The 26,069-nt window shown below is 48.8% G+C and overlaps 1 protein-coding gene across 1 annotated transcript in view; it reads left to right on the forward strand.

The window, feature by feature from the left end:
* The window catches only part of LOC144123446 (uncharacterized), a 775,538-nt gene that overhangs the window by 119,202 nt on the left and 630,267 nt on the right, over positions 1-26,069 (forward strand). Inside the window, exon 3 of the mRNA XM_077656272.1 lies at positions 23,504-23,593. Within this exon, the coding sequence (XP_077512398.1) occupies positions 23,504-23,593 (90 nt within the window). The remainder of the gene's footprint in view (positions 1-23,503; positions 23,594-26,069) is intronic.

The following is a 26,069-nucleotide window of genomic DNA, read 5'->3' on the forward strand; positions in this document are numbered from 1 at the left end:
AATGCACTTAATAGCATGCAAGTTACTGCGTTCATTCACCTGAACTTCAGGATAGTAGGCTGATAATTGCTCAAGGAAAAAAAAGACATATGTAGCTGCACACGTACTTATCACCTTGAGCCGGAGTGCACGGGGCGCCGACAGGTTCACTTGCCCCCAAGGAATGCGTTTTTTGTTAATAGCACACCATGTTGAAATGGCACGTTTTGTGACATTTAATATCTACTTGAAACTGTTTCTTGATATGACGACGTAATTATTTCATTCGAGCAGAAACAAGTCTGGTACGTTGTGTCAATCTTGCGCGGTCGCGTTGGTGTGCTTAGAATAGCGTACCTTAAGTGTGCTAAACGCCATATGCTTTTTCATTGCATCATGCATGTGTCATGTTTCATGAGGTAATACATGATCGCGAAGCTTGTTTGGAAAGAAGCAGCCGCAGGCGTGCTACTAACAGACACGTGGCGAGATTGAGAAGGGACGCGGCATGAAAAGTGTTTTCGTTATTCATGCATGCGATATGTAACTAAACTTGGTGCAAATATGAAATTCCTACGCTAGTTTCAGTCATTCCTTTTATTTATAGCTATACCTGGTGGAGTTCTGGGTAATTATAATTAACACCGTCGTCAGGTCCCCTCAAGCTATTTGTCAAATAATTGAGTAGATAGTGCGCAGTTTTTTTATGCCAGCATGTGCATAAAGCCCTGTTCTGTATGATGACGCAATTAGTTCTTTTTCTATATGATCAGCACTTATGCATGCATAGTTACATGAAAACGTTTCTTACAAAAATAACTAACACAATACTGCACGTGTAGGGAAAAAAATCGAGAGATTTATTACGCTCCTCAACGTCTCAGGAATAGTTTGCGACAAATGGAATCATTTGATTTTCATGCGAATTACGAAGGTGAGTGATCCAGTCGCAGAAAATGCGAGAGGTCAGAAAACGAACCTTAAAGTTTATTCCCTCGTTTATGGCATCTTCGCTTTCGCTTTGGTCAAAGAAATGCGGCACTGAAATCAAAGAAATTACCTCACAATTTTTGACGACCACACTTCTAAAAAGTGTAATTTATAAATTTGTACTCAATATTTTGCTATAATTTTTCGTCACGAAACTAGACTTCAGGGCTAGGAAAGAGAATAATTCTAGAAATCAAAAATTTTCATCAAATCGACCAGCTTAACAAGAGGACAAGTCGGCCTGGCTGGTGCGTGGTCATGCGGCTAATAACAGCGCTAAGCGAGACAGGAGATCGGGGACACGACGCTGTCCCCACTTTTCGCGCAGCGCGACACGTACGTATGTCAGCAGACGGTGAGCGCATATCTGCTCCGACGAAACAACGCCAGCACTTCCCCTCACTACTGTCCCGAAGTAAAATCATTCCGGCTAGTGCAGAGTGTCAAAACTTGTTTTATTCAATGACTAACGCATAGATAAACGGCAGGAACGCTTTCTACATGTTTACTACTAACCATATATACAATACCGAGTGGCAAACTATTTCTCTTTATAGGCCGCACGTGGACAACGCGAGCTCGTGTACTTCGACAAATTACTAAGTTGGAAGCATCGACCATTGCTATGATTCGCAGAAACTGGAAACGCGCCTACAAGCCTTGAAAACCCGCGCACAACACCTATCCGCGACGCCACTCCCCGACCTTTTGCCTACCACGAGCTCGCTAGCGACTGCAGCGCCACCTCGTTTGTTTACAAACATGCAGGAGGTCCATAGTCTGACTTTCGGCAGTGTGGTCCTGTGCATGATACCAGATGTTCAAGGAAAGTTAGAATTGAAACAAAGTTGTGTAAGGAGGCTAGCTTTAGGAGTGCATGGCAGTACACCATATAAGGGGGTACAGGGTGATATGGTATGGGCGTCGTTCGAGAGCAGAGAAGCCAGCAGTAAGATAGCATTTAAGGAGCGATTGAAAAAATGGAGGAAAAGCATTTGGCTAGGAAAGTTTTCAGATACCTGTACATGAGGTGTGTGGGCACAAAATGGAGACAATGAGCAAGAAAATGTACAGAAAAATAGCTGAACAGCAGCTGGAGGGCAAATTAGCCATTATCGGTAGAAAAAAAGGTTAAAGAAAGAGAGCTCTGTGGAAAACAGGGATGCTGATTAAATCGGCACTGGGAACATACATTTCCATAAGCAGGAAATCACCACGCCCAGGGGTTTTAAACGCATCTGTTCGTCTTTCTTTTTGTTTAACGTTGTATCCTAGACGACCAAATGCTTACCTCTGGTTCCGTTTGATGTAATATTATGTCGGTTCGAACAACCCTAATGTATTGCATTTCTGTACCATTTTTGTATATGATTTAGTGTGTATTATTATTTTATTATCTATATATATTTACAAGAACTGTTTATGATGCGTCTGTTGTGTAAGTGATGGCAAGGACAGCCTTTTTTTGTTGTGTAATGCAATACCGCTCCTGCTGCTGTACCCAAGCGAGGACAAGACCCAGTCAGGCGGTTTAGCACCTCCTTTTGTCCTGCCTCGTGGGCAATACCTGTATGTTGCCCTAAGGAGAAATAAACAAAAAAAAGAATATCTACGATAATTGTAGGGAAAGCTCTTTGTTGTTCGAGGCGAGGACAGTAGTTTTGCGGACTAAGACATATCGAGTCAGGTACCATCAGATTGACACTTTGTGCGGTGAGTGTAGAGAGGAGGAGCAAGCGGCTGAACACTTGATACTTTTCTGTAAAGGGTTTCACCCTACATTAGAAAGCAGCGGGGCTGATTTATTCAAAGCATTGGAATTAAGGACAGTGAAGGAAAAACAAGTTTTCAGCGGGTAGAAGTAACCAAGCGAAGTTTACCTCGTTGGTGGCTAAACTCAAGGCAAGAGTACAATTTTATAAGTCATGGCTAGGTGGCTTGAGCCACCGTCCGTCCGTCCGTCCGTCCGTCCCTCCATCCATCCATCCATCTATCCATCCATCCATCCTTCCATCCATCCATCCATCCATCCATCCATCCATCCATCCATCCATCCATCCATCCATCCATCCATCCAACCATCCAACCATCCCTCCATCCATCCATCCATCCGTCCGTCCGTCTGTCCGTCCGTCCGTCCGTCCGTCCGTGCATCCATCCATCCATCCATCCATCCATCCATCCATCCATCCATCCATCCATCCATCCATCCATCCATCCATCCATCCATCCATTGTGATGCCATCAAATATTCGTCTACATATTCTTATCAAGGTTCTCACGACATCGTCACCCATACGTGATCTACTTCGAAGAATGACAAAGAATTTTTCCCTAAATTCTATAAACGTGCGAAATCATAATGGCATAAACGATAACGATGGAGATGAAGACAGAGAATTATATGTGTCCGCGCACCGCAGCCGGAACCTGATACAGAGGAAGATGCACAGCGTGAGTCTGTTGCAGTTCAAAAGGAGGCGTGCTCGGCTGCGGCCAATGCTCTCCAGCACTGGCCAGCGAAGCTTACCAGTTTGCGCCGCGCGCATACGACTCCCAGTCGCAGCAATATTTGTTTGACATACATCATATATTTCTCTTGGCACAGACCCACAATCGTCGGAAGATACTTGGCCAAAACTGAGAACCTTCGCAAAATCTTGTTCGAGGTTTACCGATCGGAATAACGCTGTCGTACCAAGAGATTACGAGGTGTTCACCGCGCAGTAAACCTCGCCGCTAGGTTTGTCTTTAAATGACAACGTAGCAGATGGCTCTTTAAAGCGCCTAGAGTTGGTGTACAAATATAAGGAAACTTCACCTGTGACACTGGCAATGTAGTCTAGATATTTGAATGTTGCGCCTGCCGCCTCCAGTGTGGCATCCAGTTCCAAATAAGACCTAAAACCTCAGAATAATGGTCTCAATCCCGCTACCACTCAGAAGTCAGGTAATCATTTTTAATTCATAAAATCATAGCTGTCTTGTCAGGCAAAAGGAAACCGCTTGAAAACTATCTGATCTTCCTAATACCACTGAGCCACGAGCTTTAAAATATCAGTAAAGACGTTATTGTTATATGAAACCGTGTATTGATAGGGGTCACCTACATAAATGTTACATGCCGTGTATCATGCATATTGCCGCACTTAGTTTAGCCATCACGCTACCGGCTCCCCCGTGCGGTCTGTCTTCGACCTTTGTCGCTCGCCGGACTTCGTTCTCTTCTGCTCGGTGCTAGGCCCTGCCGGCTACGCTCTGCGCAGTGTGCTCGCCAGGCACTGTTCTGCCAGGGATTGAACGTCCTACCGGCGTCCGTGACAATTTTGGTGGAGGTGCTGGGTACGATCTACGTACGAAGAGGTCCCAGGAACCTCCAGCGATCAGCCACACCCCCTGGACACGACACCTGTCCACAAGTCAAGCCGCCGCTTGAAAGGCTTAGCTCCCGAGTACAATCCCCTCGCCGCGCCATCCCGCAAGATGACCTCTACGGTGGCCAGCCAGACCTTCCAGCAAACTGTGAGTTCGCCACCGCTGCTTCTTCATTCGCCTCGTACGCCCGCGCCGTTTCATGGTGACCAGTTTGAAGATGTGGAGGACTGGTTGAACGGGTATGACAGGGTCTCTGAATTTAATCTGTGGGACGAGGACCCCAAGCTTCGGAACGTCTACTTTGCCCTCCAGGACGCCGCCAAGACGTGGTTCGAAAACCACGAGTCCGCCATCCACACCTGGCAAGACTTCCGGCGCCAGTTGCTGGATACGTTCAGCAGCAACGAGCGGAGGGAGCGTACTGAATTGGCCCTGCAATCGAGAGCGCAGCAGCCAAACGAGAGCGTGGCGATGTTCGTGGAGGACATGACCCGGCTTTTCAACCGCGCTGATCCTTCGATGTCGGAAGCCAAGAAGGTGCGCCATTTGATGCGGGGCGTCAAGGAGCAATTGTTCGCTGGGCTCGTGCGCGATCCTCCGGCTACAGTCGCCGATTTTGCAAAGGAGGCGGCAGGCATGGAGCGCGCCCTGCAGCAGCGGTTTGCGCACTACGGCCGTTCCTCAAACATCACTGCTGTGGAGTGCGACATGCCGAGGCCCGGGGATGAGAACACCTCCCTCCGAGAGCTCATCAGGAGCATCGTTCGCGAAGAGCTGCAGAAGCTTCGCTCTGTGGAGCAGCCTCCTAGTGTCACCGCCATCTCGGAGGCTGTCCGTGACGAGATACGCCGCACGGTGCAGCCCACTCCACCGCCGCCACCGCCAGCGCCCTATGTGATGACACACAGCGAGACATTGCGAAGTCCTGCGCCACCACCGCCGGCGTTCTACTCTCCTGCCCCTACCGCGCCGTCCCACCGATTCCCGCATACAACAGTGCTGCCAGACCACCGCCCACCCGTCACGAAGGCAAACATGTGGCGAACGCCGAACAACAGGCCCCTGTGCTTCCATTGCGGCGAAGCAGGCCACATCCGTCGTCACTGCCCGTACCGCCGGATTGGCCTGCGCGGCTTTTCGCCCGACGCACCCCTGCCGCGCTATGGTGAATGACCCCGCGATATCGATCAGTACCTAGCGGCCAACGTCCCACCTGTACCCACTGCCCAACGTCAGTCCAGGTCACCGTCGCCTCGACGGTTTTCTTCACCAGTTCGCCAGTCCTACATCCGGCAGTCCTCCAGCCCGCGCCGGGAAAACTGAGGACGGCGACCCCCGGAGGTAGGGCCGCCGTCACCGGACATAATGACGAACATCCTCCGATCACCGACGTTAGCATGCGACCCGACCTCCGACCCCACGCCGCGACGACCTTTCGACGCCCAGAGACGCCTTCTTCGCTTGACGCCTCAATTGGACAATCTGAACGACCCTTAAGTCCGACGACTTTTCGACGAACGGAGACGCCTCCGCTTGACGCCCCAAGCCGACCGCGAGAACGATCCCCTAGTCTGACCTCCCTCACACAGCGTTTTTCTGACGGTGACCAAGCTTCGGCTGAAATCTCGGTCATCGTTGATGGCCGCCGCGTGACTGCTCTCGTAGATACCGGCGCCGATTTCTCCGTCATGAGTCGTGGTCTGACGCTTGTCCTGAGGAAAGTACTGACACCTTGGCCTGGAACACACATCCGGACTGCTGGAGGCCATCTGGTGACACCGCTTGGTGTCTGCACCGCTAGAATGGAGATTCGTGGTGTCACCTTCACTGCCTGCTTCGCTGTGTTGGCTCATTGCTCGAAGGTCCTCATCCTCGGGTTAGATTTTCTTCGGGAACACGGTGCGATAATCAACCTCCGCGAACTTGTCCTGACGTTCTCACCTCATTGTGTCATAGCCGACAGCAGCGAGCCCGACAGGCCTGTTTTTCGCGTGTTTGATGACAATGTCACGCTACTACCACGCTCCAGTTTGTTTATTAAGGTGGAATGCTCCAACCCACGCACTCCTCACGGGGTTGCGTAAGGTAACCTGTCGTTACTGCTGAGTCAACAAGTCTGCGCTGCGCGGGGTGTTACTTCCCTCCGCGGACTGCGAACGCAGCTTTTTGTTACGAACTTTAGCGCCGAATACCGCCACTTGCCGCAAGCAACCGCCATAGCCTATTTCGATGAAATTAGTGACTCAGTCTCCCACTGCGCCTGCTCCCTCAACGATACCCATGCATCGACGTCTGACGCCCCCGTTATGACTGACGTGAACCCCGACCTAACCGCCGATCAGAAACACCGCCTCCACATGATCCTCGACTCTTTTCGTGACTGCTTTGCGACCACTTCTAAAGTTCGACAAACATCGGTCGCTAAACACCGCATTGTAGTGGATGAAGGCGAGAGGCCTCTACAACACCTCCCCTATCAAGTGTCTGCGAAAAAACAGGAGATGATTCGGAGGCAGGTTGAGGAAATGCTCCGCGACGAGGTTATCCAGCCGTCAACAAGCCCGTGGGCTTCGCCCGTTGTGCTGGTCGCCAAGAAGGATGGCACTCTCCGATTCTGCGTCGACTATCGTCGCCTCAACAAGATTACTAAAAAGGACGTTTATCCGTTGCCCCGAATTGATGACTCGTTCGATCGCCTGCGTCATGCCCGATACTTTTCCTCTCTTGATCTACGCAGTGGGTACTGGTAGATCGAAGTCGATGAACGTGACCGTGAAAAGACCGCGTTCATAACGCCTGACGGTTTGTACGAGTTCAAGGTGCTCCCCTTTGGCCTGTGTACCGCTCCTGCCACCTTTCAAAGAATGATGGACACTGTCCTGGTTGGCCTCAAATGGCAGTCGTGTCTCGTCTATCTTGATGATGTGGTTATTTTCGCTGCGACCTACGAAGAACATCTCAAACGCTTGAGTGCAGTATTGACGGCCATCCGATCAGCCGGTCTATCTCTAAAACCCGAAAAATGCCACTTCGCGTACCAACAGCTTAAGTTTTTGGGCCATGTTGTGACACCTGAGGGTGTCAGCCCCGACCCCGACAAGACGGCTGCTGTAGCTGCGTTCCCGACTCCCACTGATAAGCGAGCTGTGCGCCGGTTTCTTGGCCTCTGCGCATATTACCGACGCTTCGTGCAAGACTTCTCCAGGCTGGCTGAGCCTCTCACACGGCTGACAAAAGACGATCAGCCTTTCGTCTGGGCACAGGAACAGCAGGACGCCTTCGAAAAGCTCCGCAAACGCCTACAAACAACGCCCATTCTTGCCCATTTTGACGAGGAGGCGGATACAGAACTTCACACCGATGCCAGCAATATTGGCCTCGGTGCAGTCCTCGTCCAGTGGCAAGATAGTGTTGAGCGTGTGATTGCTTACGGCAGCCGTACGCTGTCTCGGTCCGAGGCCAATTACTCAACCACTGAAAAGGAGTGCCTAGCTGTTGTGTGGGCGATAACGAAGTTCCGGCCCTACTTGTATGGTCGCCCGTTTCGGGTCGTGAGTGACCACCACTCACTGTGCTGGCTCGCGAATCTTAAAGACCCCTCGGGCCGGCTAGCTCGTTGGAGCCTTCGCTTGCAAGAATTTGATTTAACAGTTGTCTACAAGTCGGGCAACAAACACAGCGATGCAGACTGCTTGTCCCGTGCTCCTATCCCGTCCAGCTCTGATGACCTCGAAGATGACCCCCTCTTTATTGGTGCTCTGACCACGTCCGACCTCGCTCAACACCAGAGGGACGACACGGAATTGCGGCCACTCATCGATTATCTTGAGGGTACCGCCTCGTCACCGCCTCGTCTATTCGCGCGTGGCTTGTCGTCGTTTTGCTTGCGAGATGGCGTCCTCTACAAACGAAATTACGCCCCGACGGACTCTGGTTACCTGCTCGTGGTTCCAACGGCGCTCCGCACTGACGTTTTGCAGGCATGCCACGACGAGCTTCCTTCCGGCCACCTCGGGTTTTCTCGAACGATGGCACGAGTTCGTCACCGTTATTACTGGCCCAGGCTTTCTGCGACTGTAAAGCGTTATGTACGTACTTGCCGCGAGTGTCAACGTCGGAAGAAACCACCTTTCAAGCCGGCTGGCTTGCTCCAACCCATTGCTCCGCCGAGAATTCCTTTCCACCAAGTCGGCATGGACTTACTGGGCCCATTTCCCACGTCATCATTGGGTAACCGGTATATTGTGGTTGCCACCGACTACCTCACCCGGTATTGTGAGACGAAAGCCCTTCCCCGCGCCACTGCTGCTGAAATTGCTTACTTTTTCATCATCAGCATAGTCCTCCGCCATGGCACCCCTTATGTTGTTTTAACTGACCGAGGCACAGCGTTCACGTCCACGCTTACTCAGGAAGTTATGTGGCTCAGTGGCACAAGTCATCGTAAGACCACAGCTTACCATCCTCAAACCAACGGCTGATGAAGAAAAACATACACTCGCCAAGGTTCAAAGAAAATAAGAATGAATTGACGTTTCGGCGCCCGTACGGGTGCCTTGATCACAAAGAAGCGAAGGACGGGCAGGTGAGCTATATATGGGCAGTTTTTTGAAGGATGCGCAGGTATATCTCTGGGAGATTGCCACGGGTCCGGTTAATCGTGTTTGGCGTGGATTGAATGCACAATGATTCTATGAGAAGGCGTTTTGGTAATGATTTTTCCTTTGCAATTACACGTGCTGCGTCCCAGTCGATGGTATGGCCAGTTTCTTGATGATGTTGCGCCAAAGCGTTTGAGATAGATTTTCCTTTGGCGACGTCATTTTGGGGCTGTTTGAGCCTTGTCTTGAATTTGCCTGTTTCTCCGATATAGGAAGCGTCGCAATCATGACAGGGGATCTTGTAGATCACGCCTGGAAAGATATCGATGTCAAGAGGGTCCTTGACTCGCAAGAGTCGTTGCCGAAGTTTGCACGACGGGACGTGGGCCACATGAATGTTATAATCTGAAAAGATGCGAGCAAGGTTCTCACTCACACCGTGGGCATACGGAATCGGCACCCGCTTCTTTGCGCATGCGTCAGTTCGGATAGTCGGAGCAGAGGCGCGTCGTTCCTGGGATCGTAGTATTTGGGCTGGGTAACCGTTCCGTATCAGGTCTTGCCTGACCTGTTTCACTTCTGCTGCTCTGCGCTTAGGACTTGAGCATATCCTAAATGCGCGGTTGAACAGAGACGCCGCGACTGAGCGCTTGTGCCCGATGGGATGAGATGACTGAAAGTTTAGGTACCTTCCGGTGTGAGTGGGTTTACGATAGACGGTGGTTTGCAGAGAATGCGGTGAGCGTTCCACGAGGACGTCGAGGAAAGCGATGTAGCCATCCACTTCCTCCTCTAGGGTGAACTGAATGCTTTGCTGGAACGTGTTGAGGTGCGCTAGAAACCTGTGTACGTCTGGCCGGTTGATGACAGAGAAGCAGTCATCTACATAGCGTACAAAAAACTGCGGTGGGGAGTCGAATGAGGCAAGTGCTGCGGATTCTATTGATTCTAAGGCAAGGTTAGCACATACTACAGAAACTGAGGCACCCATGGCTGTTCCGAAAGTCTGTCTGTAGAAGTTCTTGTTGAAGGTGAAATAAGTATTCGAGAGGCAGAATTTTAGGAGTCGGCAGAGGTCGTCGGCTTCAATCGGGGTTCGTTCAGGCAAAGTCGTGTCTTCGTTCAGGGCTTTCTTGCAACACTCCACCGCAAAATCCACAGGCACAGATGTGAACAGAGACTTCACATCGAAAGAAGCCATTACTTGGGTGTCGTCAATGGGCACATTCTTCAGCTTCTCGACGAAGTCGCTTGCATTCCGGACGTGCGTGGCGGTTTCTCCCGCTAGAGGGGCCTGCACCCGGTGAAGGTAGCCAGAGAGCTTGTTCACCGGGTGCTGGCCCCTCTAGCGGGAAAAACCGCCACGCACGTCCGGAATGCAAGCGACTTCGTCGAGAAGCTGAAGAATGTGCCCATTGACGACACCCAAGTAATGGCTTCTTTCGATGTGAAGTCTCTGTTCACATCTGTGCCTGTGGATTTTGCGGTGGAGTGTTGCAAGAAAGCCCTGAACGAAGACATGACTTTGCCTGAACGAACCCCGATTGAAGCCGACGACCTCTGCCGACTCCTAAAATTCTGCCTCTCGAATACTTATTTCACCTTCAACAAGAACTTCTACAGACAGGCTTTCGGAACAGCCATGGGTGCCTCAGTTTCTGTAGTATGTGCAAACCTTGCCTTAGAATCAATAGAATCCGCAGCACTTGCCTCATTCGACCCCCCACCGCAGTTTTTTGTACGCTATGTCGATGACTGCTTCTCTGTCATCAACCGGCCAGACGTACACAGGTTTCTAGCGCACCTCAACACGTTCCAGCAAAGCATTCAGTTCACCCTAGATAAGGAAGTGGATGGCCACATCGCTTTCCTCGACGTCCTCGTGGAACGCTCACCGCATTCTCTGCAAACCACGGTCTATCGTAAACCCACTCACACCGGAAGGTACCTAAACTTTCAGTCATCTCATCCCATCGGGCACAAGCGCTCAGTCGCGGCGTCTCTGTTCAACCGCGCATTTAGGATATGCTCAAGTCCTAAGCGCAGAGCAGCAGAAGTGAAACAGGTCAGGCAAGACCTGATACGGAACGGTTACCCAGCCCAAATACTACGATCCCAGGAACGACGCGCCTCTGCTCCGACTATCCGAACTGACGCATGCGCAAAGAAGCGGGTGCCGATTCCGTATGCCCACGGTGTGAGAACCTTGCTCGCATCTTTTCAGATTATAACATTCATGTGGCCCACGTCCCGTCGTGCAAACTTCGGCAACGACTCTTGCGAGTCAAGGACCCTCTTGACATCGATATCTTTCCAGGCGTGATCTACAAGATCCCCTGTCATGATTGCGACGCTTCCTATATCGGAGAAACAGGCAAATTCAAGACAAGGCTCAAACATCCCCAAAATGACGTCGCCAAAGGAAAATCTATCTCAAACGCTTTGGCGCAACATCATCAAGAAACTGGCCATACCATCGACTGGGACGCAGCACGTGTAATTGCAAAGGAAAAATCATTACCAAAACGCCTTCTCATAGAATCATTGTGCATTCAATCCACGCCAAACACGATTAACCGGACCCGTGGCAATCTCCCAGAGATATACCTGCGCACCCTTCAAAAAACTGCCCATATATAGCTCACCTGCCCGTCCTTCGCTTCTTTGTGATCAAGGCACCCGTACGGGCGCCGAAACGTCAATTCATTCTTATTTTCTTTGAACCTTGGCGAGTGTATGTTTTTCTTCATCAGTATGAATTTTCCCCGCCAGAAGGGATTCCGTCGAACCCTAGACTTCAAACCAACGGCCTAACCGAGCGCCTCAATAAGACTATCGCTGATATGATTTCTATGTACGTCGACGACGACCATAAGAACTGGGACGAAATCCTTTCGTACGTCACGTTTGCCTACAATACTGCCCTTCAAGAGACGACGGGGTTCACGCCATTTCGTTTGGTACACGGTCGTGAAGTCGTGACTATGTTGGACACGATGTTGTTGCCCGATATTGCCCGCCCATCCGTTGCCGACGCTGATGCATTCGTTCCCCATGCAGAGGTTGCCCGCCGGCTGGCTCGGCAGCGAACCTGCGTGCGGCAAGAACTCGATGCTCACCGCTATAACCTCCGTCACCGCGAAGTCATTTTCCAGCCTGGCGATCAAGTGTGGGTTTGGAGCCCCATCCGTCTGCACGGTCGCTCCGAGAAGCTTTTGCGCCGTTACTTCGGCCCCTACAAGGTACTCCGCCAACTCAGCGACGTTACGTATGAAGTGCGCCCGCAAGGGAGTGTTCGTTCTTCCAGACGCCCGCCGACATCCGAAATTGTGCACGTCGCAAGACTCAAGCCATATCATGCCCGCTAGGACAACTCTCACCATGTTCGGTGCCTGGGATTCTGTTAACACCAACACGTGGCTCCCCCTCACTGTCAGGCATCGAGTCGATGCCTTTCCCGAGGGGAGGGGCAATGCCGCACTTAGTTTAGCCATCACGCTACCGGCTCCCCCGTGCGGTCTGTCTTCGACCTTTGTCGCGCGCCGGACTTCGTTCTCTTCTGCTCGGTGCTAGGCCCTGCCGGCTACGCTCTGCGCAGTGTGCTCGCCAGGTACTGTTCTGCCAGGGATTGAACGTTCTACCGGCATCCGTGACAATATTGTGAAAGAAGGCTAGGCCAAGACGGCAGGACGGCCGTGTCTGGCGCTTATTCTAGTGGCGAACTCGAGGCGCGTGCCACAGGCTGAGCCGCGAGATGATGGTATCTACAAGTGAAACAAGATGATCCATAGAAGGCTCACACAATCTACCCGGGGGGTCGGAACCGGCTACCCTGGCCGCCCCTAAGCAACCGATGCACCGAGGCGCACCAAATGTTTCAAACGGGAAACATGGACAATTTCAGTACCACCGTGGCGTCGATCAGCTGGAAGAACAATAGGTGTGACTCTGTAATTCACTGGGAAGTTCGGTTGATGATCCTGTATGGACCAAGCTAGCGGTGGTGAAATTTGTCACTAAGGCCAGGGGTCGCAGTGTTGTGTAAAGTAGTACTTCGTCACCAGGTCGGAAAGAGACCACACGATGGCATAGACCACACGATTCAGGCATAGAGAAGAAAGAACTGTCGAGAATTGTGGTGCTAGGACGGCCGCAAACGAGGAAGAACGGAGAGTAACCGGGAGTCCGCTGTATTGCTGGTTTATAGGCGAAACTGGCGAATGGTAGAAAAGTGTCCCAATTAAGATGATCCGGTGTCACGTACATGGAAATCATATCCGACAGGGTGCGATGAAAACGCTCAGGCAGACCGTAAATCGGGGGATGGTAGCTTGAGATTGTCTTATGAAAGGTGGATGATGCGTGAAGAACTTCGGCAACCACTGTCGATAAGAAGGTCTTCCCGCGGTCACTTAGGAGCACCCGGGGAGCAACATGTCGGAATACAATAGATCGTAAAATAAAATTTGCAACCTCTTGAGCCGAGCCAGTGGGCACGGTTCCGTGTCGGCGTATCGCGTAAGCTGTCGACGGCTTTGATGACAGAATAGTTATCTCGATCGGAGAGAGGCAGAGGATCATACAAGTCAACGCCGATCACTTCGAACGGCGTGGCGGCACAGGGAAGGGGCTGAAGGAGGCCAGAGGGTGGAGAAGTCAGCTGTTTTGACGTTAGCACGGGAGGCAGGAAGCGATGTATTTAGCAACGGTAGAGAATAAGGCAGGCCAAAAGAAACATCGCTTCACGCGGTCGTAGGTTTTGTGGAAACCTAGGAGACGGGCAGTAGCATCATCGTGGAGAGGCGCTAGGATATGGGGGCGAAGCACCCGCCGCACAACTGGGATCCAGCGGGTTCCATCAGGGCAATATACATAGCAGCGTAGGATGCCATCTTCGAGCTTGAAGTTGCGTAGCTGTCGGTGGATCCGAGCATTGGCACGAAAGCGCCGTGCGCTTTAAGTAGTTCATGAAATGGAGTAGCACGGCACGAGAGGGCACGAGAGGGCACGAGGGGGCATGGCGGGACCGCCACGGACGCAGCAATGAACCATTTTCTGCTATTTGCACAGGTCACGCTGTGGACTACGATAGTATGTTCGAGAACGAATTCTTCCAGCGACCCCCCCCCCCCCCCTTGCTCACATTCGACCACAGCCACGTGGAAGCAAGTCATGGCATCGGGACGCAAGCTTCCCCACCCCCTAAAACAAAAGCGCCACTACTTTCCGTACTTAAAGGGAGCTACGTGTCTGGAATGTTCAGAGGGCACGGCGGGACCGCCACGGATGCAGCAATGAACGATTTTCTGCCATTTTCACAGGTTCGTTCCAATCACTGTATGCATTGTTTTCGTAGTGACAATCGATGCATCATTGCCCTGCCGTGCCCGGAAAAGTGCATTTTGATGCTTGATGTACCATGGACCGTTATTTTGCTCTTGCTCGCTGGAGACGTGGAGACTAGCCCAGGGCCTCCCCCTACTGAACCTCATCCCGATGACATTAAAAAGTTTTTACAAGACATGCAGGCTGCTCTGCAGACTCTCATAGATAATGTTTCCGCCTCACAAATTTAGCTCGAAAAAACAATGAATGAAACGTTCACTGAACTTAATGATACCCTCCAGGTTCTAGCTCAGCACACTGAAGAACTAAACCTTCAAGGTCTGAAATCCCCTCACTAAAAAAAGTTCTGTGCACAACAAAAGAAACTCGATGATTTCGAGGACAGAAGCCGACGCCGTAACCTGATAATTCTTTGGCATCCTGAGGAAGTCGATGAAAATCATACCACCCCCGCCGCGGTGGCTCAGTGGTTAGGGCGCTCGACTACTGATCCGGAGTTCCCGGGTTCGAACCCGACCGTGGCGGCTGCGTTTTTATGGAGGAAAAACGCTAAGGCCCCCGTGTGCTGTGCGATGTCAGTGCACGTTAAAGATCCCCAGGTGGTCGAAATTATTCCGGAGCCCTCCACTACGGCACCTCTTCTTCCTTTCTTCTTTCACTCCCTCCTTTATCCCTTTCCTTACGGCGCGGTTCAGGTGTCCAAAGATATATGAGACAGATACTGCGCCATTTCCTTTCCCCAAAAACCAATTATTATTATTATTATTATTATTATTATTATTTGAAGGAAAACGTACTTGATGTAATCTTTAGCCGTAAGCTGCGTGTAACAGAGCGTCGAAAGGGTGCACAGACTGGGTAAAAAGAAAGGTGATAAGCCCAGACCAGTCATACTAAAGTTCTATGGCTACAACGAAAAGATGCGTGTGCTGCGACACTGTTCTAAGCTCAAGGATTCCAACATTTCAATCTGTCATGATTTCTGCGAGGCCACGTTAGATAAACGCGCCAATCTTTGGAAGTATGGTAAGCAGTTCAAATCTTTGGCCAGCAAGATATCTCTTGACTACGATAGACTTCGTGTAGATAATGATGTATAGATTTTCGGAGGAAGTTGACTCGAAAGTAGTGAAATTGCGCCAACCTAATACTGCTAAACCGACCACATGATCCGAGGCCAAATCGCCCCGCTTTTCTTTATTAAATGCAAGTCTTTCTAACAAAGCAAGTCAACTTGAAGATTTTGTTTTTCTTCACCATCCCCATATACTGGCAGTTACTGAAACATGGCTGTCATCCCACATCACTGACTCTGAAATCATGACCCTTCCCATAAGATAGTGAGGTGAGATCGCGATGGGCGAGGGGATGGAGTGGCTGTGATAGTGAAAAAAAAATTGAATGCGTCTTAGTCGATCATATTACAGATCACGAAAGTATGTGGTGTAAAATCAGCTATCGCGACTTTTCCGCTCTACTCGGCGTCGTTTATAGATCCCCCCGAAGCCCAGTATCCTTCATCACAAAACTGACTGATCATCTTGAAGGCTTAATAAGACCTAATCAAAAATTTGTGCTAGCCGGTGATTTTAACTTGCCCGGTATAAAATGCAACTCTTTAAAAATAACAGAATCGCATGATGCCGAGAGTGCACGTTTTCTCCTCGACGCAGTTTTTTCTCATGACCTAACACAGTTGGTTACTGCTCCCACACGTGTGACGGAAACAACTGCAACGACCCTTGATCTCATATTTCTTAAATATTTTGCCGAAGATTGTTATGTGTCCATCACGGAAGTTATCGCTGATCATAAGTCAGTCCATATAAATTTAAACGCACATGGGAGCAAACTACTGCCTTCTCTGAGAACGTTTCATGATATTTCAGCTGGAGACGACGAATCGGTTCTTGATGCCTTGCACTTTAATTTTCCCGAGTTTAAACACGGAGGTGACGTCTCGCTCCTTTGGAACAGGTTCAAGACTACGGTCATGGAATGCATTAACAGATATATTCCTGTCCGGCGTAAGAAAATGAGGCATCACAACCCTTGGATCAGCCGTGATATCATTCACCGGAAACGGCGCTTAGCACGGAAACGGAAATCAACGGATTGTGAGGCTAACCTGCATGCTCTCAAAGAAGATATGGCTTCCAAACTGCGAAATGCGCGCAAAAACTTCTATGAGAATGCCCTTGGTTCTTTTATGGAAGATTCTCCTGGCAAATGTTGTCGCTTTCTGTTCGGTAGTAAGCAGAGTGTCGATCTGCTATGTATTAATGGTAATATTAATTCAGATTTTAAAGACATTGATAATGAATTCAATATTACGTTTCAAAGAGCATTCACTCAAATTTCTACCTCATCGTATCGCCCCATTGTTAATGCATTTCCACCCTGTTTTATGATGCCGAATTTAGTTCTAAGCCGCGAGGGCATGAATGCACTTTTATTAAATATAAAAACAAAAAAGCCAAATGGCGTCGATGATATTCCGAATGATTTTCTTCATCGGTACTTTGGGATCATTTCCTACTACCTTTACCTGATTTTTAATGCCTCACTTGATCAATGTTGCCTGCCTTGTGACTGGTTAGTCGCAAGAGTAGTGCCAGTCTTTAAGTCCGGTGAAAAGTTAAATGCTAGAAACTACCGGCTTATTTCACTCATACGTACGTGTTTCAAGTTGCTTGAGCACATAATAGCTCATCACATATCGAACTATCTTGAATCGATCAACTCCTTTGCCGAATTTCAGCATACGTTCCGTAAAAACGTGTCCACTTCAACGCAGCTATTATCCGTAATTCATGACTTTTCTCTGGCCATTGATAATCGCGAACAAATAGATGCAATTTTCCTGGATTTATCTAAGGCCTTTGACTGTGTGCCGCACAACTTGTTTATTGAGAGGCTAAAAGAAATCGGGATGCCAGACATTCTTATCAGTTGGTTGCAAGCGTACCTACAGAATCGCAGACAGTTTGTTGAATGTGGTGGAGTGAGATCTGAGTGTCTGCATGTTCTGTCCGGTGTACCGCAGGGATCTGTGCTGGGACCGCTTTTGTTCCTCATATATATTAATGATATTGCTCAAAATGTTGATGAAGGTACCACTGTAAAATTGTTTGCCGACGATTGTGTCATTTATTCTGTTATCAAGAATTCTTCCTGTCAGCAACTACTTAATACCAATTTATGTAAACTCGCGGACTGGTGTGAACAAAGAGCAATGATAATCAATTAATCTAAAACTGCGTCAATGACAATTACAACTAAGAAACATCCCCTACAATACGCTTACAAAATTGGACATCAATGCATAAATGCAGTCACATCCATTAAATACCTAGGCCTGACAATTACTACCAATCTTAAATAGGATATGCATCACAATGATATATGCTCGAAATCATTCAGGAAATTATGCACCTACGCAAGAAATTAAAAGGTTCCACATAGAGCGCAAAACTTGTAGCATATCGCACTATGATTCGACCAGTCCTAGAATACGCCTCTATTGTGTGGGATCCGTATCATGTAAAATACATCGTGCAGGTGGAGCGCATCCAACGTCATGCAGCCAGGTTCATCTCATCCGATTACCGGAAACGTTCTTCCGTTACTAATATGCTGAGGCAGCATAAGTTGGAGCCGCTCCAGATGCGCAGACAGGTTGCCAGGTTAAAATTTTTGCACTTACTATATCATAACAAAACAGGATTGCCACGTGATTCGTATTTACTTTGTGCACCACAAAGATCATCGAGGCTGAGCCACACAAAAGTGATAAGGCCATACAATGCCAGGACTAAGCAGTTCCAAAAATCTTTTTTCCCATGCACAATCGAACAATGGAATCGCCTGCCTGCTTCGGTTGTTGAATGTACTAACATTAATACCTTTGAGCGTTCTTTGCAAGCTTACTTTTTGTAACCCTCTCCTGCCTGGGCAGCACTGATGCCTGCAGTATTTTGAAATAAAATAATAATAAATCAATGAATAGTTGCGGAATCCCTATTAAAACGCCGGAAGTAGGATGTCATGCCAAGAAAGCTGCGCAAATCTGCAGTCCGTTGAGGTCGAGCAAAGTTCAGGACCGCGATGATTTTGTCAGTGTCTGGACGAATGCCGTCGTGGCTAACAAGACGCCCCAAAATTTTATTTCCTCGGTCAAAGTGGCGCTTAATGGTGTGGAGCTGAAGGCCCGCTGATGCGAGGAACGTTAGAACCTCATTCAGGCGCGTGAGATCGCCTTGAAAAGTTGAAGAAACGATAACAATGTCATCCAAGTAACACAAACAGGTTCTCCACTTCAGGCCACGAGGACAGTATCGATCATTCAAATTTTGCTGGTGCGTTACAGAGGCCGAAGTGCATACTATTAAATTCGTAAAGTCCATCGGGAGTTGCGAAAGCAGTTTTTTCTTTGTTGTCCTCGTGCATAGGTATTTGCCAATAATCTGAGCGTAGGCCGAAGGTCGAGAAATGTTCGGCGCCTTGGAGAGAGTCAAGCGCGTCATCAATCCGTAGGCATCGGGTGAACATCTTTGCGGGTAATTTTGTTGAGCGCACGGTAGTCAACACAAAATCGTACCGAGCCGTCCTTTTTTTAACCAACACTACTTGGGAGGACCATAGGCTTGTTGAGGGACGAGTAATATTGCGGTGTAGCGCATATCAGGGACATTTTCTTCAATGAATTTTTATTCCGGAAAAGAAACCCGATAAACCCGTCGCCATACGGTCGAGTTCCCTTCCGTAAAGATGCGGTGGTGTGCAGCAGTAGTCCGTCCCAGTGGTGGGGAAGTGGCATCGAAAATGGCTTGGTGATTGTGAAGAAATATGAGGAATTCTTGGCGTTGATTCGGCTAGAGGTTCGGATTAATTGTCTTTGATAGACCTGTAGACGCCTGATGAAGCAGGTTGCTGATGCAGAAGGGCGGTGGGCACACTCAGGGACATAGGTTCAGCATCCAGTACGCAAGGAAGGGAAGTTTCTTTAGGCAGCACGAGCGACTCGCGTGCAGTGTTCATGGCTGCTACGATTGCTGAGCCGCTGCAGAACCAGACAAGACTTGATGGGAAGGTGAGTCCGCGTGCAAAATAATGATGAAATGGTGCGATGAGTACGTCCCCATCAGTGATGTTTCTAAGGAGTTTTTCGCGCTGAGGAAGCAAAACTGTATCAGCTGCGGCAGTGAGGGGATGATGTCGGTCGGAGAAATCAGATGAAAAATCACTGTCTGTCATATGGATGACATGGTCGCCACAACAAATTAACGTTGAAGCGGTAGACAAGATATCCCATTCAAAAATTATCATATGCGCACAAGGTGAGAGCCCAGCAAACTGCGCATGGTGGCAGACACCATCGATAACAAGGCACTTCGTGGTAGGGCACAGCGTGACATAATTTGCTCCACGAAGTTCAGGCCCATCATATAGAGTCGTCACTTTCCGCAAACGGCAGCACCAATCAGCGTAGACAACAGAAATTTCAGCCCTTGTGTCAATCAAGACATCGACAGGTAATGCTTCAGCTAAAAGAGAAATCTTATTTAATGGGTTATCTGGAGGACATTTGGCCAGTTCGCAAAGTGCAGTTTCACCTCCGGAAACTTCATCGTCTAGTTTTCCGAGTGACGGACATGGAGAACTGTTGAGGGTCGGAGTGGGGACACTGAGCTGCGATATGGAGATGGGGACACCCCACTAGGTACAGGCCGGGGGACAGGCGGCGGAGAGAATTGGCGAGGTGGGCTAGAAGAAGGCCGGCGTTGATAATAGGATGAAGAATGTAGCTCACTTTCGAAGGCTGCGGAACCACGGCGCTCGTCCTGAAGGCGTCGACGACAGAAGCGAGAGATATGTCCTCTGATTCCACAGTAGTAGCACACTGGTCGGGAGGGGCGCCAAGGTGCGTAAAAGAATAGCGCGCAGCTTGAGTCGTCGCCATTGTGTTGATGTCGTTCAGAAGGGGGATTGTTGGTTCATTTCAAGGGCAGAAAACGTAGCGCAAAAGAAAAAAGAAAGGGACACAGAAAGAAGTTGTTGCAAGTTAGCGCTGTGTGGTGTCATCTTTCTGTGTCCCCGCCTTTTTTTTGCGCTACCTTTTCTACCCTTGTTGTGGTTGTATGTCGGTGCCGGTCGAAGTGGGTGGACAAAGGGAGGGGTAATGCAGCGACTTGACCGTAAGTCTGCGCTGGGCGGGTAGCAGGAGGGTCGGATGCGATACGGTGGGTGAATGTTGCCAACTCCTTAATGATGTTACGGATACCGGCGTCATTAGAAGCAAAATGCGTTATGCATTATGATCAACCAACTAGCCCGACAAGTCCTGTTGTCATTAGAAGGTTCGGGAGAATTATCACACCCGTGGCGGCAGAAAAGGCTGAGTACTTCGAGTTCTTCGCTGATGATCGCTCGAATCAGTGTTCGCAGATTGAGGTCAGCAGAGGTCAAGGCCGTAGCGAGGCCAGGCTGCGGAAGGCTGGGCTGCAAGCGGGAGGACTGCAGCTGGTCGTGGCGCTGGCAGGTGGTAATGATTGAATCGAAACTTGAAGGATTTTCGGCAGTTAGTGTGTTAAAAGCCACAGAATTGATTCTTTTCAGTACGTTGTAGACGCGGTCAGTTTCCGGCATGGTTGGACTAAAACGCCGGCAAACCGCAAGTACTTCCTTGATGTAAGACGCGTAGGATCCATCGGGACATTGAAAGCGGGAAGCGAGCTTTTTCTTGGCGACCTCAGTCCGAACAGCCTGGTCGGCAAAGTACTGACGGAACTGCAGTTTGAAGGTGGGCTGGTTAGTGGTGTGGGGTTCGCGATTTATGAACCAGTTTCTGGCGACCTCAATGAGGTAGAAAGAAACGTTGAGGAATTTTGAAGCGTCGTCCCACCGGTTGTAAGCACTGAAGCGTTCACAGGTGTCGAGCAAGTCATCCGCGTCTCCGTCGCGACTACCAGCGAACATCGGCTGGTCGCGTTGTCAAAAGAGCGCGGTCGGAGGAGGCGGTGCAGGTGAGGCCGAGGTAGGTGGTCCGGCAGGGTCGGGGTTGTCTTCGGTTGGAGGTGGAGGAGAACTTTAATGAAACAGGAGAGGTCTGGCCTTCGGTTGGCATTACTATGGTGGTAGGTGCGAAAGGCGACCAGAACGCAGCTCCAGCGAGAGGCAGAGTACAGGGCAGCAAGGGGATCGAGTTTCACCTCCGCGACTTGTAAAGGAACGCTAGGCCGAGACGGCAGGACGTTTGTGAACGAAGGCTAAGCCGAGACGGCAAGACGACCGTGTCTGTCATTTATTCTAACGACGAACACGAGGCGCGTGCCACAGGTGTAGCCACGGATAACGATGGTATGTACACGTGAAAGAAAATGATCCATGGAAGGCTCACAATATTTGCATCTGTACTTATGCTTACTTCATTGTATTCCAGTCATACTTTCTCACAACTTTTCGCGTAGATTTCGTTGATGCTCTTAAATATATTCAATAGGAAAAAAAGATGCGCCGAGCCGTATTTTGGATCAAGGGAAATGGACATTCCGTCTTCCGGAAGTTAATGCACTTGATGCTGCACTTGAGAAGCGGAGCTTAAGTATAAGTTTCAATAGTCTTCCGAGGCGTCTTGCATGCCTCGACGGGAAATTGTCGTCGTTGCGATTAAGAGCTTTTCTGCAAGTGCGCTGTTAACTGCTTTGTTTTCCACGTCCTCCATGTGTTCTTTCAAATGCTTTTCAAAATTGCCGCTTTGGCGTATGTAATCACGATAGCACCTAGTATTTAAGCGCTTGAGTACTCAGAGTACTAAAGCCTTTCTTCTTAAGCATCGTGTTCAATGAACAATTAAGGCTTCCGTATGGAAGCCTAACGCCCGTCTTTTTACCACAACTTCTGATCGGCGTTGCCTATTTTTCTGTTGAAAAACACTTACTACCCGACCAGACGAGGTTTCGTTAAACTTTACTTTTGATGTTTTTATGTGCTCTGTAATCAATGCGTTTTCCACATCATTTTATTATACGTTGGAATTTCGCTGCATCTCCTTTTCTTCATACTGTTTTTGGTGCCACGTGCAGGATACTTCTGAGTGAGTAATCTTCCCACACAGATTTTGTTTCCGCTTTTATACAAATCGTAATTATTTCCATGCGTCGCATTGCTGTAACATACGTTGTCATTTCACTAGATTTCTTTGTCCTCATACTGTTTTTAATCCTTTGCAGTCTTGAGCGTGTCACTGCAAAATAACCACCTAGGTTTTACTTTATGCGGCTCTTAGATTTCATCGTAAATAAGACCTCTTATCTCTATCATCATTAACGCATAAATGTCGCACTTCTTGCACCTTCGTTTTCTTTCTAGCGAAGGCCGGTACCCCAGCCTGAATGTCATATAAACGGCTCCTTCACTCTTCGCACCTTTTTCAATATGTGCGTATGTAGCCTTGTGATTAAATTGTTTACTAGGATGTTAGCGTTTTCTTGTCAGTCTAAAGATCTTATTTCCCAAACATGAACTTTTACCAACTTGCCCACACTTGAGCGTTGTTGTAGCAGCGATGCAATGACGCGCTGACTCCGTCCATATTTCAACGCGCCAGGTGACTTCACTGTTTTCCTCAGCAGCCATTTTTTTTTTTGCTGCTTAGACTGTGTGAGCACTATTAGACGAAAATACTGGCAGGCATGTATTTGCGTGTCCGGCGAGTATAGACGAGTAAAGCCTCCAGCGCCTGCATCGAGCAGAGGGCGACAACCGTCACCGACGGAGATTGAGAAGGAAAACTGGCGTCGGCGCAGGCGCAGAAACGACTTCCTCGCCCTACGGGAGGAGAGTCAGAAAAGCGAGCGCCAGCGGAATACATTGCGAGCGCGTGACCTCTGCCGATCCAGCCAAGAAGGGCAAAATGTTTGTAAATCTAGAAATATAAAATCTTAGCAAATCATCACACAAGGCATCCAAACTTCTAAAAGGAAGAGGGAATGCCGCAAATGTAAAGCAAAGAATCATTAACGAGCCACAAAAGCCAGCCAAAGCAAAGCGAAATTATTTAGCGCCAGTTATAGGTAATGGGATGCGACAAAAGAGATAAGCATCAAATGCGAACGCATCATCCTATAACCGCCTTCTATTTACACAGTTCATTGCACCTTATTGTCCGAGCCTGTCCCGGACATACAGAAAACGCGCATGGACTCTTGCAGTCTCCCTGGAGGAAACCGGTCACCTCCGCCGAGTGGACCACGTGGATCCGCCACAAGTGACGATCAAGCAACTGAGGTTTGCCCGCACTGGTGCGTCTAGGCGAGGTCGCCTGCAGCAGAGCATTTTGAATACTTGGATCCCTTTTCCTGAGTTCCTTTCGGCTGTGTTTCATGAAATTACGCTCGCGCGTGCGCGCAAAAGAATTTTACACCGCACCGCGAGACCTTTCTCGTCTCATGGGCCAGTTGGTATCCCACAGTTGGTGGCAGCGCGGACGGAGCGCTTCTTTCCTTTCTCGTTTTTGTGAGATGCCTGAACCAACGTAAGATCTTAAATTACGGATAAACTGGAGGCTCCTTTCATCATGGCTGGATGTAGGCGCATAGGCCTGCATCATATTAGCTTGTACCCTCTATTTAGCCTAATTACAATAGCTGTCACCATCTCATTAATGCCATAGAACTCCGCTACGTTGCCAGCTATATCTTTATTGATGAGGAATTCCTACGTAGTTCTTCATCTGTCCGCTAATCCGCGATAGCACAGTATGTGTCCGCCCTTTAGTGCTGTATACGCCTCACCTATCCTCTTAACTTCAGTAAGCACTATAACATCCCATTTAATACCCGCGTGTCCCTCTAGCACCGCTATTTTTACGAAGATGTGGAATCGCCAATAACCAAAGTAAAATAACTGTACGCTGTAATGATGGGCAATTTCAGTGCGAATGAAAGCAAGAAGTAGTCTGGCGACAAGACAATAGGTGACAATAGGATAGATTCAAGGAATAGCAGGGAAGAGTTATTTATAGAGTTTGCAGACAGATATAATTTTCCGAATCATGAATATCTCCTTCCGCAAACCTGTGGTAGAGCCCCAATGGTGAGACTAAAATCAAATGCACTTATACCGTGCGCTCACCCTGGCATCGTGCAGGATGTCCTCGGAAAGATGCGTTGTAGCGACCACAGAATGGTAAGGTCTCGAGTTAGCGGAAGTCCATTAATGAGTGGCCGGTAAGAGGGAAAGTTGACGAGTAGACGAATTCAAGATTTCGCTACATAACTGATATTCGGCATTGACTGAGGAAGAAGATCTTAATGTTCAAGCAATGAACGATAATCTCACGGCTATCATTACGGAGTGCGCCGTAGAAGTAGGCGGCAGGATGGTTTAAGAGGACACCGGAAAGCTATCCAAGGAAACAAAAGATCTGATTAGAAAACGCCAAATAATGAGGGCATCAAACCATATATAAAGATAAGAACTCGCAGATCTGCTCTCAAAGTTAATGAGTAAGTGCAAAGTAGCAGACATAAGGAAGTTTAATATGGAGACAATCGAGCATTCTCTAAACAACGAAGGTAGCCTATAAGCGGTGAAGAGGAAACTAGGCGGAGGTAAAAACCAGATGTATGTGTTAAGAGACAGTGTCATTAGAAATATGGATAAGATCGATAAGGTAGCCGAAGAGGTCCAATCAAACTTATATAGTAGCCAATGTAATCAGAATGTTAATGAGAGCGAGAGTAGCGTACAGCAATGTATCATCCAGTGAGTAACTAAAGAGGAAGTAAAAAAGCCCTAGGGGCAATGCAAAGGGGGAAAGCAGCTCGTGAGGATCAGGTAGTAGCAGATCCCTTGAAGGACAGAGGAACGATTTTGCTAGAAAAACTAGCCACCCTGTATACGAATTGCCTTTTGACATCGCGCTCACCAGAAGCTTTGTAGAGCACTAGCATTATTTTAATTTATAAGAAAGGAGACGCCAAGGACTTGAAAAATTACAGACCGCTCAGGTAATCGCTATCATATTCTGGGCAACCTTAGACTTCAATCAACCAAATATTCATGCAAGCTTTCGTAACGAATATTCCACAGCAGACCATATTCACACTATCATTCAGGCGATAGAGAAAGGCCAAGAATATAACCATCCCTTATATGTAGCTTTCACTGATTACGAGGAAGTGTTTGACTCGGTGGAAACCTGAGCTTTCATGCTGGCATTGCAGAATCAGGGCGTCAAGGAGCATTATGTGAAAATAGCGGAAGATATTGATAACAACTGCACAGTTGATTTAGTCCTCCATAAATTCAGCAATAAAATTGTGATAAAGAAGGGCGTCAGGCCGACAGACACGATCTCGCCAATTCTCTTCACCGTCTGTTTACAGGAGGTATTCCGAGGCCTGAATTGGGAACAGTTGAGGGTAAGAGTTAATGAAGAGTACCTAAATAATCTGCGATTCGCTGATGGCATTGCCTTGATGAGTCACTCAGGTGAACTGCAAAGCATGATCAGCGAGTTAGAAAGGCTGAGCAGAACGGTGGTTCTAAAAATTAACATGCACGAAACCAAAGTAATGTTAAACAGTTTGGCAAGGGAGCAGCATTTGACAATTGGTAGCGAGATGCTGCAAGTGTTAAGAGGGCTCAGCAGCTACGAGGCAACTCAGATTTTAACTTTTTCTGTCGATAGATGGCAGCACTTAACTACCACAAAAAGGGGGGAACTTCTGTTACTCCTCCAGGCGGGTAAATTCTACCGCGGCATCTCCCCGA

This window comes from Amblyomma americanum, chromosome 3, assembly GCF_052857255.1.
Source record: "Amblyomma americanum isolate KBUSLIRL-KWMA chromosome 3, ASM5285725v1, whole genome shotgun sequence".
Classification (NCBI taxonomy): Eukaryota; Metazoa; Arthropoda; class Arachnida; order Ixodida; family Ixodidae; genus Amblyomma; species Amblyomma americanum.